General features: G+C 35.4%; 1 protein-coding gene across 2 annotated transcripts in view; it reads left to right on the top strand.

Moving 5' to 3' along the window:
• The window catches only part of LOC580556 (ETS translocation variant 1), a 60,979-nt gene extending 52,037 nt beyond the window's left edge, over positions 1–8,942 (top strand). For both annotated transcript variants that reach the window (XM_780608.5, XM_030973486.1), the window contains exons 9-12: positions 588–659; positions 1,497–1,660; positions 2,226–2,486; positions 3,083–8,942. In XM_780608.5, the coding sequence (XP_785701.4) occupies positions 588–659; positions 1,497–1,660; positions 2,226–2,486; positions 3,083–3,238 (653 nt within the window). In that variant the 3' untranslated portion in view covers positions 3,239–8,942. The remainder of the gene's footprint in view (positions 1–587; positions 660–1,496; positions 1,661–2,225; positions 2,487–3,082) is intronic.
• The last annotated feature ends 3,713 nt before the right edge of the window (positions 8,943–12,655 follow it).

Raw genomic sequence — 12,655 nt, forward strand, 5'->3', positions numbered from 1 at the left:
TTCTCTGACTCACAGAAGGGCATTAACTGGTATTATATAACACAATGTTTATGCCCTTCTGGCTCTCAACAGAAGTTTTATGTACATGTGTACAGGTACGTTGCACACTTGCACAATACTAGTCCTCAATACAAGCTTTACAATTGATTCAAATCCAGGTCAATTAAGATTCATTGTTCAGCATTTAATGTTCTTCTCTATTCCATACGTAATCTATTTTGAAATGTTGGAAAAGTAGTTGTTATTATATAATTATTCATAGTATTTATATTTAGAATAGAGGAAAATTTACCATCTTTTAATATTCCCACACAATTTTTCATCTTGATTTCATGAGAATATCTAGTATCTACTCATTATTCTTATAACTTTTCTTTTTGTTTTGACGTTGACATTGGCTATTGCTTGAATGATAGGAGGTATAAATTGAAAGTTTGTTTTCTGTGTGATATAGTTCTGTATTCCAAGAAATAGGGAATGAAGCTGATTTCCAATGATATCTTCCCTTGAATGTGGTTTAAAATGATTTATACTGCTTCACAATGAAGCCAATGTCTGATTGATTTTATGTGTATCGTCTTGTGCAGGCGGGCAAGTGGAATGCGGCAGGGCGTTCTATGATGATGCAAGCGTACCGGAAAAGGCTCAAGAACAACACAGTGAGTATACATGTAGGAAATGATTCCATAAATTTCTTTACTTCTCCAATGAAGATATATTTTATTATACATTAAAGATGAAGTTGAGTTCTGGTCATGCGATTGCATTGTGAAAGAAACGGTGTGGAATCGACCAGAAAAGGTTGATCATCTAGCATATAAGAATTTGTGTGTATTGCAAGGTTCTGGAATCATCAAAATGATAAGAAATTTGGCCAAGTCTTGGTAAAGTTCCAAGCACTGTACACAGAAAGATGTATATGGGACTACACGAACATGTGGCGTAAAAAACCTACCCCCCGAGTTTTACGATGAACATGACATATTTAGAATATGAAGGCATTTGAAGAGCCATGCTTTTCAGGGAACATGTCTCATCTGATGTTCTTCCACACTTGCATAATAAGAATGATAAAGTTCACAAATTATTGTTCACCTCTTCCCAGAACTCAACCTTCTCTTTAAGCCTCAGATTCGCTTTGATTCAAGAATCTTTGAAAAAAAGGTGGAGCTTGTTCAATCATTTGTTACAGGCTTAATGGCCTTTTGAGAATGGACTTTTACGAATGTAACTTAAATTGTACCATATCTTCTGAAATATGTACTTATTTCATAATTTCATACAAAGCTATTCAAATAGGTAGTTAACATCCAATTTCACTTTTTTAATTATATGTAGAGCAATCAAAACCATGGAAAAGGTTACCAGAAGTTGCTTTGTGGCATGTGTTTATGCTAACATCCTTTTTAGAGTTGGTATAGGGCTTGCCAGCAACAGCGCTAAACAAAAACCACACTAATCAGAATTGATTTACTTGTTTTCTTTATTTAAACCAGATGAGCCGAGGCATGAGGTGGTGCGAGAAGGGCCTCTCTACCACAGACGTGGCTCCCTTCAACTCTGGCAGTTCCTTGTAACTCTCCTTGAAGACCAGTCCAACGGGGCCTTCATAGCCTGGACTGGGCGGGGCCTGGAGTTCAAACTCATAGACCCAGAAGAGGTATTAAATATATTCATACTGTGATGGCCATCCACCTAAGCATTTGTAAAACCCTACTCAGTTTCAACCAGAAAAAAAATTAATGGAAAGTTGCAATCATTGGATTAAACAGGGTTTCTTTTCTTCATCAGGTCAATGCAACTTTACATGGTCATCATGACTAGTTGCCTTAATTTTTCACTTAATTTACAAAACCATTCCATTTCAGTCCTTGGATCCAAGCTAACTTGGCTGAGTTAGCCCGGAGAAGTGATCAAAAGTGATTGCATGAATTTGCAACAAGAACAGAATTGTAAGCGACCAAATTCAAGGATACTTTTTAATAGGAATGCATGAACTAGTAAAGATGAAAATGCAAAGCCATGAGTTTCTATGAAAATTGAAATTTAGTGCTATTTAGACTGTAGAGGTGCTGAGTGTATTGTGTAGCCCATCACTTTACCTTGTGACAGCTTATTGCTGGACATAATTGGTCCTAGGTTGCCCTACACCATCCTTTTCACATCAGTTCATAGGTCATCCAAAAAACTTGGACTTTATTTTTATGCTCTCTCTCTTTCACTAGGTTGCAAGACGATGGGGCATTCAGAAGAACCGACCTGCCATGAATTACGATAAGCTGTCCCGATCCCTGCGTTACTATTACGAGAAGGGCATCATGCAGAAGGTTGCGGGGGAGCGCTATGTCTACAAGTTTGTTTGCGACCCAGAAGCTCTATTCATCATGGCGTTTCCAGACGGTCTCCACACCCAGCTTAGGGTCTCCCTGCCCCCTCCTCATGACCAAAGGCAGCCCCCTCCTCCCAGGCCTTCTCAGATGAGACCGGTAGGTAGCAAGCTTAGCATCACCAGGGCCCCCCTCCATAACAAATAGTATGGATTAAGATTAGATGAGCCTGATAGTTGTCAAGATAAACATTACCCCCCCCCCCCCTCCATTGGACGAAGATTGAATAAGAATGTTAGTTATTGAGATTTTTATCACCACCACCTCTCCCCCTTGTCCTCCATTTGAACTGAAATAGTTTTAATAAGAAAATACTGGGAGCTTTGCTTACCATCACCATCCCCTTCCTCTGAACACATAAAATTTAGGAGAGACTGATAGTTATCCAGATTTGTATCACCCAAACCTGCCATTCTCCTCATCTTCCCTTTCCTTCTCCTTCTTCACCTCCCCCTCCCCCAATAAAGGGTAGATGTCAATCTTTAACATCATTCCTCCTTCCCCCTGCCCAAGATTTTTCCTAATCAAGTAAAGAATCATTGAACAGTATTTTCTGCTATCATTAAAAATCTTACCTCGTGATCACAATTGCCTAAGCAAGTATTTTGCCTGTCATTTGATTTTATAAATAATTTGGTTTTGCTATGTTCACAGATGTATCACCTTTAATACTCTCTTTCTTTGCTCTCCTGCAGATCCATCCCAAAGAGGAACCGGGCGTCCTGACCCACCCCCCTCCTCAGCCTCCTAGCAGAACGCCGAGCAGCGAAAACTGTGACCTCTTTGTCCCTGACCTCAGCCATGCTAACCCCTGCATGACCAAGTCATTCTCTGAAGGCTGCGTCTACTGAACACATCGTTCCCCCTCCTCAAAGTGGCGCTCCTACCTCCCGCTCAATTGAGCCTCGCAGGATGGATTTTGAAACCTTTTTTGTACACACAGAGATTATAAAAAATTCCTTGTACTATAGTAGATTATGTTGTGCAAAAGTTTGAACTTTTGAATGGCTTGCGTTGTTCATTCACTTCAATTGAGATGGTATAAAGTAAGTGATTTTCAAAATAAATTAACGTTTTGCATCAGATTAAGAGGAAATGATGTAAATACTGTGGAAGTGCTTTAACATCCATGTGTTTTGACAGCGCTTGATGGCACACAATTCATGATATGGTTATTAAAGGCTTGAAGATATACCAACTCTTATCACCCATGGGGGACACACATGGAAGATGTACTCAAAACATGTTTCCTTCTAAAAATCAAAGATTTAAGTGAATAAAATAGAAGACTAGTTTCACCATCATACTCATGCATGTCTGTTGCTCAATAAGCATTGCTGTCAAAATGATACAAGGCTAACAAATATTCACTTTTTGCGGTTTTAAGAAATTACCGAACAATTTTGGAATATATGAACTCATTTTTAACATGACCAGAGGTTACCAAAGTAAAGTTGCTCAAAAATTGTGGCACAATTTGTTATTACGCTCCAGCAAAGTACACCAGGTTGGTTTTGAGGGAAAAAACCTTCTCAGCTCTTGCTTTTCACACAAAATATACTTTTGGTCTTTAAACCCTAAAATAATGAAGTTTTTAAATCTTGCAGCTGCTTTTGAAAGTCATATTATGTCGATCGAATTCATGCTAGTTGGCGACCTCTAGCAAAAGATGAAAAATATGTTTTTTAAAAAGTGATGATTGTTTGATTTTTTTGTCTGATGTGATTTGGTATAACCTTGATGTTTGGCTTTTGGTATCACAGTATTGATAGTTGCTGGACTTTACACCATGCAAGCGTCTTGCATCATCTGAATATATATCTTGTGCATGATTTGATGAAACTTATTTGTAAGGATTAAGAGAAATATATGATAGCCTTATCTTTTACTGTCATTAGAAAGGTTTTTCACTCATATCAGTAGTACTATTTGATCTCTCAGTACAGATAACTTTCAGTTCTACCTAGGCGAAAAATGACATCAGTACCGTACATGTTTAGAGGCTTACTCTGCGGATTAGGGAAAGTCAATTATTTTTTACCAGTACAACATAGACCTTATCGAAGATTGGTAATTTTGTATTTTTTTAAGAGAACAAAGTATATTTCATACAGATATTTGTCAAGTTTATCAGAAATAATCGTATGTGGGGGAAGTGTCAAAGTTTTTTGCATGACTTGTGAATATTCAACTGTGTGTCAGATTTATTGTGATATGTGATAAATGTGTTTCGATGTTTATATAACATAAATATCAGGTATTGTCATTGGCATGTTAATTGTAGTATCAGTATGTTGTGTTAATATATGAATGCAATTTATTCACATTTTCAGTCATTACTCTGTAAAATACCAGCAGCTTGACAAGTACTCATTTTAATTTCATTTTTTGCCTTCTGTTTCTTAACTGTTCACAGTTTGAACATAGGAAGAGATTTAAATCACTTAAAGCTTTGAAATAGTGTTTGCATGCTACAGATGCAGATTGATGCAGGAAGAAATGTATCATGTGATAAAAGTATTGATCTAAGTTCAAGATCTTGTTTTTAAGCTTTAAATTCTCTATATAAAACTTGACTTGAATGGTGGAAAGTGTTACATGTATGGATGTGCTTGAAACACAAAATCAGAGTTTACATTTCAAAAGAATTTTCACAGTTACCATAATTATACATGTTTGGAAATTACGATTTGTATTTTTACATTCATTTTTTAAAAATGTGTACGAGTATGTCCTTACAAGCTGGTTTTAAGCATCATTATTTTTACGGAACAAGAGAACTGTTACTCATTTTTCACCACTGCCAAGCACGTGTATATACTTCATATTACATTTTGTTATACCTTTTTTAACAATATTAAGTATCTTTTTCACATTTATTCTTGTACTTGTGAAACCAGGAAAGGATTAATGTTAATTTCAGGATGGGTTCAAGATAAGTGATTGTTCATAAATACACTTGAAAAACATATGGTTGTGATTATATCTATCACTAACAACCCATTCTATGCACATTTAAGGGGTTTACCCCATTATCAGAACAAGCCTAAAGGCATGATGCATGCTTAACATCTTTTCTCACGGCAACCGAGCAAAATGGGAATGAAAACATGGGGTTCTCATGTGAGAAAAGTTCAGAAAAATGTGCTTAAATTCAGTTCAATTAGCAGACTAGTATGACGGTGGATTGAAGTTTGAGATGCTCTTGATTCCTACGTTACTGATTGATAACAAATTTAAACTTTTGGTTTGAGACCTGGGCTCATATTCATAAAAACCATACAAGGGCTAGGTGTTAACTAACTATAGCATATGTAATTGGTTGACAATTTGCTTAGTAAGGTTTTATTAATCTGGGCCCTGGTCACTGTATTCTATATTGTTAAATGGCTTTATAGGAATGGAATTCTGTATATTTCAACTTGCGATGAATGCAAGCATTGGGTATGAGTTTACTTGTAATACACCTGAGATAAGTCAGGCTGGGATGTGTGGAGATTGTTTTACCAAACTTGTTTACCACTGAATTTGATTACATCAGGTTTTTGCGTTTGTCCTCCAAATGTTTCAAAGTGCACTCTTGTATTTGAGAGTAACATTTATAGAAATAGAATTTTAAAAAGAGCAGTCTTTATGTTTTCAAGCAGATGGTGGTATAAAGCAGTGTACATGTATAACATACCAGTTGTGCATATATTTTAGAAGTATTATCTTCAGGAAAGTTGAAAGATGTAGACATACACGAGTGGGAAGGATCTTCTCAATTGCTTCATTTTTGTACATATTTTTTCATGAAAAGTGTCAACTGATCAGTGCCTGAAAAAGAAAACTTGTGATTTTTTTCTTCTAATTATCTATGAGAATACAAAATCTAGATGACAGAGATAACAATTAACAAGTGGAGAGTTATATCTACAAGCAGAAAGTACTAGAAAGACAGAAAATATCTACTTTTATATCTTATCAGTGAGCAGAATTATAATGATGAAAAATCATCCATGTTTTTTGTAGGAACATGAAAGGAAAAGTTGGACTTATTTTTACATACTGTGTTTCAGGACTTTGTACAGGTGTAGTGTACGGAAAGCTGAAGATATTGCTTTATGTTTCTCTCTCTCTCTTATTTTTTACTGCATATAAAATGATTGATGTACATTGTATGTCTTGTTGGGTCACTAAACTGATAAAAGTAGTGAATTGTATCAGAGTATTCATATAGTTTGTATGCATATTTTAATTATTGTACAGAATTGTCACTTTCACATCACTAAGGAGAATTTAAAGTGTTGCACTTATTAATCATTGTTCTGAATGAGTGAAATTAAGTTTTTTTTTAAAGTAAATGTTAAAATGTCATCTCACCTTGGTTTTAAGGAGAAATTTTCTGCATTGGGGAAAATGGAAAGGAACCAAGTCAGCATAGAAGTTTTGTTGTTGATCTTTAGGTAATTATTTTTAAAATGTAAAGGATAAGTTTTAAAGGGACTTTTTTTAAAGAAGTTAAATTTAAGATCTTGCCCTTAAATCAGTGAATTTTACCTGAAGTAAAGAATTTGATTCATAATACTTTTACTATCTGTTTTGATAAAATGATATATACAGTACATGAGCATAGTTTAATTTAAATACAAGCTCTTCTTGATAGTTTTAATTCCTTAACCCGGCTATAAACTTTCAAGGACAACGTTGTGAATTAAAAATATATGATATATATTTAATTTTTGAACTAAAGTGTAATGTTTGTCCATTTTTTAAGGAGTTTGAGTACGAAAGTAAATTCTAATGATGACCAAAAAATTTGTTTGGCGACTTTGTTTAGATTTATGTGATTCATATCTATTCAAGCTAACAAATTTTCAGGAATTTGTTGTACAAAATCAGAACAGCTGATATCCTTTCCCCCTCATGTTTTTCTCATATAATCGCATTGTACATTTTCATACCTTCATTATGTTTTGTTCTTGAACAAGAGTTGTACTTACATAATTCAAAGATGAATTTTAATTTGTTTGATTACTTGATTTGGAGAATTTGTAAATAGCAACAACAGTGGTACATTGGTTGTACTATGTAGAAAGAAATTTTAAGATCTTTTAAAGATGTTACACATTTCATTTGCTATAAATATGTCTTGAGTTAACTTGACTAAGGTCTTCTGGGATGCTAGTGGGTCCAATTATTACTCAACATCTAGAAGGTTAGTCCAGCAAACTAATATCTTAAAGAAAATAATATTTCAAAGCTCTTTTATTCCTCTTTTATTGTATACTTTTATTTACAAACTATGTAATATTTGCACATGTGGATTCAAACATAAAAAAGCAGTGATGGGGGAGGGGGTAATTATTATAATTGTGTTGGTCACTTCTGCTTAATGAAATGTATTAATTCTTGGGTGATATGTTTCCCCTTTATTCTAGATTCTCTCCTATTGCAATGTCGGTTGAAGCTCATGTCAATTCAAAAAAGTCAAGGTGACCACCCCCAAGAAAACATTATAAAAATATCACTTTAGATTGCTGCAGGTTGCCTGGTATTTCTGTATCCATTTTGTCTCTTCTTCTCTCAAGTAAACCAAAGTAACAATAGTTGCTTAAGTGAGTGGTAGTCATTTGATTCAAGTTAAGCTGCAAGATGATTTTAAGATCCCAAAAAGTGTTTTCTTACGAAAGAAGTGCTGCAATTTTATTATGAATATGATACTCAGCAGTTTATGTCATGTATTGGCTAGAAGTATTGAATAACAGGAATTTGTACCAAATATATTGGTTACTGATTCTTATTTTCATTTGGGTTTTCCTTGGTATGATAGTATGAAGACAACTCAATGCAGAAATCAATTTGCAAATCTTCAATTGAATGTTCTGCTTTGGTGTTCCCAGTCATTTCATTTTGCTGTCACTTTCAGTTTATCTCTTCTCTCTCCAGAGGCTTAGATATACTACCAAATGATTTCATTCACCTATTCTTAATCTGTTGGGAACAGAAAAAAAGAAATCTACATTAAATTGAAGAATATATCTGTATAACTTTAAGCTTTTAATGTTCACTGCTTAAGAAGAATATAGTAGTGGCATAGATAAGCATACTTTCAGAAATTTACCTTTGATCCAAAGAATTTTACTATACTTCAGACAACTTAACTATACCTTGCAGTTTCAAATATCTTAGAAATTGACATTTGCTAGGAAGTTTGCATTTGATGCGGCAATCAAGAAACATTTAAACATTTGAATGCATTTCCTTCTCAGAAGAGGTAGCCTTTAGGACCGTTGTTAGTCTGTACATGAAACTTAAAAAGAGGATAACATTTAAAAATTATCCGGAACATATCTTAGGGACTTTCGTATGACTTTGTTATGAAAAGCTTGATTCTAATATCATAATTTTACCTCAAGAATAATAGTTTTTTTATAAAGATGTATAACGGTTTTGAGAGAAGTTTTCCACTTGATAATGCCATTGATTTCTTGGATAACATAAGCATGGCAAATTTCTATGTTTTGGGTAGTCGTTGCTTTTCTCATTAAATCACAGTGGTTTTGTACATAGCAACATTGTGTGGTAACATGTTTCTTTATTTTCCTTCTGATGTTGTATGAAAGGGTTACGAGATCTGAATATGGTCATGTTGAGGTTGATCATGTGAATGTATGGCTTTCGTCATTTTTTTTCTACAACGTTTTTTGTGTAAATCCGTGACTTGAGTCAATACAGGTTTGTATCTGATTGTTGTGGCGTGCACTTTGTGTGTGTGATGATGGTTATAATTTCTTTAACTGACAGTTTAACAAAGTTTTCTGTTTGGAGACACAAGGGCATTTACTCTCTTTTAAAGTAGGCCATGAATTAATGTCCTCCTGGCTCTAAGCAGACGATTTGTTTAATAATTTGTTTATTATATTTGTATACATTAGATATCATTTCGTCTCGATGCATTTCAAAATGAGAAATGATTAATCATCCACTAGTCAGCTTTTGTATTGACTTGATATTTTGTTTATGTCAGATAAGGATGCAATCTTATCAGGGTAAACAGTTACCGAGCCAATTAATTTTTAAAAGTCCTTAATGAGAGTTTAGGTAAAAGATAGCTATTGTTTTGCCTCCTATAGGAATACGGTATTCCCTTCAGTAAACAAAATCGCTTTTCTAGAGATTTGTTCATGTGTTAATAAAACAAAATAAATGATGTCCCGTAATTTTGTATTACAAAATTCTAGTTTTCTTCTGTGTTAGCAATTAGTTCGGGAAGTTCATCTTAGTACCGGTAGGCATTCTTCAGAAAGACCCAATATGACTGACGCAAACTGTTGCTAAACTAACCTCTCTAAAAAATAGCTGTGCTGAGCTGAATGTGCGTACCAGACCTAAAAGTGGTCTGGCTCCCTCATTTGTTCATCACTGTTAAGCGTTTCAACTTTGAACCAATGAAAAACACGTTCTGGGTGTGTTCTTACCGTCAATCAATCAGTCAATCTCCGTAGATTGACATGAAGTGGACACGCCTTCATCATGCATATTCATTTGATAGTATTATCTGCATTCTTTCTTTTTTGTTTTCTAGCCGTCGAGTCTCTGTCACGGAATGAAAATTTATGCAAACATGCTACGCCTCCTGTGTGCGAACATAGACTCCGGTCTCCAACCCTATTGATAAGATAACGAAGAAGAATTTGTTTTTGTTTGATGATTCTACTACCTTCCCCGGCATTATGTCCACGTGCTTCAAATGCCGGTCGAGCTCGTTCACATCCATACATTTCAGCCCGAACGGGATTTCTCCCGCCACGCTTTTGTTATTGCTGTCTGCAGCAATGCGCGCGTCGGTTGTGCTCACAGAACGCACCCGCTGCCTATTGTTATGATGCTGCGGACAAGTTTGTCAACAAATATTTGTGGAATGTTTGTCTGGACGAGAATGTCTAGTAGACAAGTGGATTAACGGGTGGATTAATAACAAGTTTGTGTGTATTTTGTAGTATGATACAGACAGACGAGAAGGGGTCTGTCAGCCCGACCCGACGGCTGCTTTCAGCGGCGCTTCATTGTCTGACAATCGTACCATTGTAAGCTTATTATGGTGATTAGGCACACAGAGGCTTCTCTGAGACAACCAATAAAATTGTCATGCTAAAAACGGCATCATGTCATAGTAAAATGACTAAATGTTTTTTTTCAATTGAAAATGTACACATTATGCTTGATACAGCGGTGGGGTTTGAGAAGAAATTTCATCACTTACCTCCTTTTTCCATTGCGTTTAAATTTTAAAAAGATAAGCTATTATGAAAATAAAAATATATCATGCTTGAATTAAAGGTCGACCCCATATTGTTTTACTTGAATGTTCCATTCCGCATCTATACATGCCACAACATTATAGTACAATATGCTAAATGCTGTTTAAACAAACGACGAGAAGAATATAGAAATACACAATAGGCCTACAATGTCTACCTTTGCCAAAATAAATAATATATTCTATACGAAAATACTCCCGCTCAAAATGCTTAAAACTAAAAGTAATACAAAGTTTTGGTAACATTTCAACAGGATTGGATTATGAAATTTAATATTTGCATTACCGTTGTGAAACCTAGTGTTAGAATAAGCAACTTTGTAAAATTGGGCCCTAAAACGCTAAGGATTTCGAGAAATTAAAAAATAGCGCCTACGCCCATACAATAGCTGCCATATAGTAGCTGCGACCATGACAATCTCGGAATATGCATTTCTGATATATAATTTCCGAACGGGAATAGAAAATCGGTCGATTTTAGTCGATACAACATTGTTTTAAAGCTAAAGTAATATCAATCTCGAGAGGGAGCTATACAACATAAAGAGTTTATTATTCAGGATTTCATGACTTTAGACTCGATTTCAACCGCGACAACGATCATTGAATATTGTAGGATCACATACGCTTCCAATATGATTATTTGAACCAAATTCATGACCCCATACCAAAACTTTGTATTACCTTTAAGTGTACTTAATTATTGAATATTTCCAGATGGTAAACAAATTAACTGGTATAGCGTATGCATAATTTTACCAGCATATTTTCGCTGAAGGGTGAGGGGGTAGAATTGACGCATCTTACAGCGATTCATCAACGTTCCTGTTTCTAAATATGAAATATTCTTTTAGCAAGTGACTCTTTATTATAAATATGATAAAAATGTAATCTTGCAATTAAAATACCCCCCCAAAAGGTATGCACATTTAATATTCTGGCACCTTGCACCGAAAATGGAGTAATCCTGACGTCTCGTTGCCCGAATAGTTATGAGGTGGTGGTAACTGCCATTATATTTAACTCCCCCCCCCCCCCCCCCCGCCCATGCCTATTGGCATACACAGCAAGCCCTACTCCCGGTTTAACAGTTAACTCCTATGAAATTTTTCAGCAAGTCTCTACTGCCCGCGAGTAACCCAGGTACATTCAATTCCCTCGCCCCTCCCCTTCCCCCCTCCCCTTCCCCTCCCACTCCCTCCATTCTGGATACACCGCTGCATAGCACTTGTGTAGAATCTTCATTTAATCAGTTGCGGTCTTTCTTTCGGCCCTTTTCTTTTGATGTATACCCTGTGGAGTCTGATTGGTCCCACTTTCAAGCCTCGGTGTAAACTTTGATGTCTGTCCGTCTCAAGACAATGCAGTGCTTTTAAAATTTGGACAGGGTACGTGAATGTTTGTAACACGTCACCCAGTGTACAATAGGCCATTTCGTAAAGTAATCAAATTATTGCATAAATCTATCAACGCCTGGTTACAAATTATTTCATTCACCTGTTACGAATAATTGTATTGAAATAGTCAGAATGCGAATTGCATACATTACGTGTTGTAAGGTAGGACAAGCCATAATGTTTGTCCTACCCCGAATGTCCAACTAATGTACGCAATTTACATTCTGACTATTGAAATACATTTATTTGTATGAATGAAATAATTTGTATAATGCACTTAACAAAGATTGTCATATGCATTATTTTGATTACATTACGAAAATTGTCTGTTGGCCTAAAAAATATCTTATACTCGTGTGATTTTGAAGTAGAAGAGGAAGGGGGTATAGCAATATTCACTATGAATATGACGGACAAAGAAAGAGGACAAAATATACAGTTCCTCAGGTAGACAAAGGAACATCCCTTCACTGCTATTATGTAAAAATGTGTAGAACAGGTGAATATGCATGTGACACCTGCTCTACACATTTTTACATAATAGCAGTGAAGGGATGTTCCTTTGTCTA

This window comes from Strongylocentrotus purpuratus, unplaced genomic scaffold (assembly GCF_000002235.5).
Source record: "Strongylocentrotus purpuratus isolate Spur 01 unplaced genomic scaffold, Spur_5.0 spur5_scaffold_6, whole genome shotgun sequence".
NCBI classification, from domain to species: domain Eukaryota; kingdom Metazoa; phylum Echinodermata; class Echinoidea; order Camarodonta; family Strongylocentrotidae; genus Strongylocentrotus; species Strongylocentrotus purpuratus.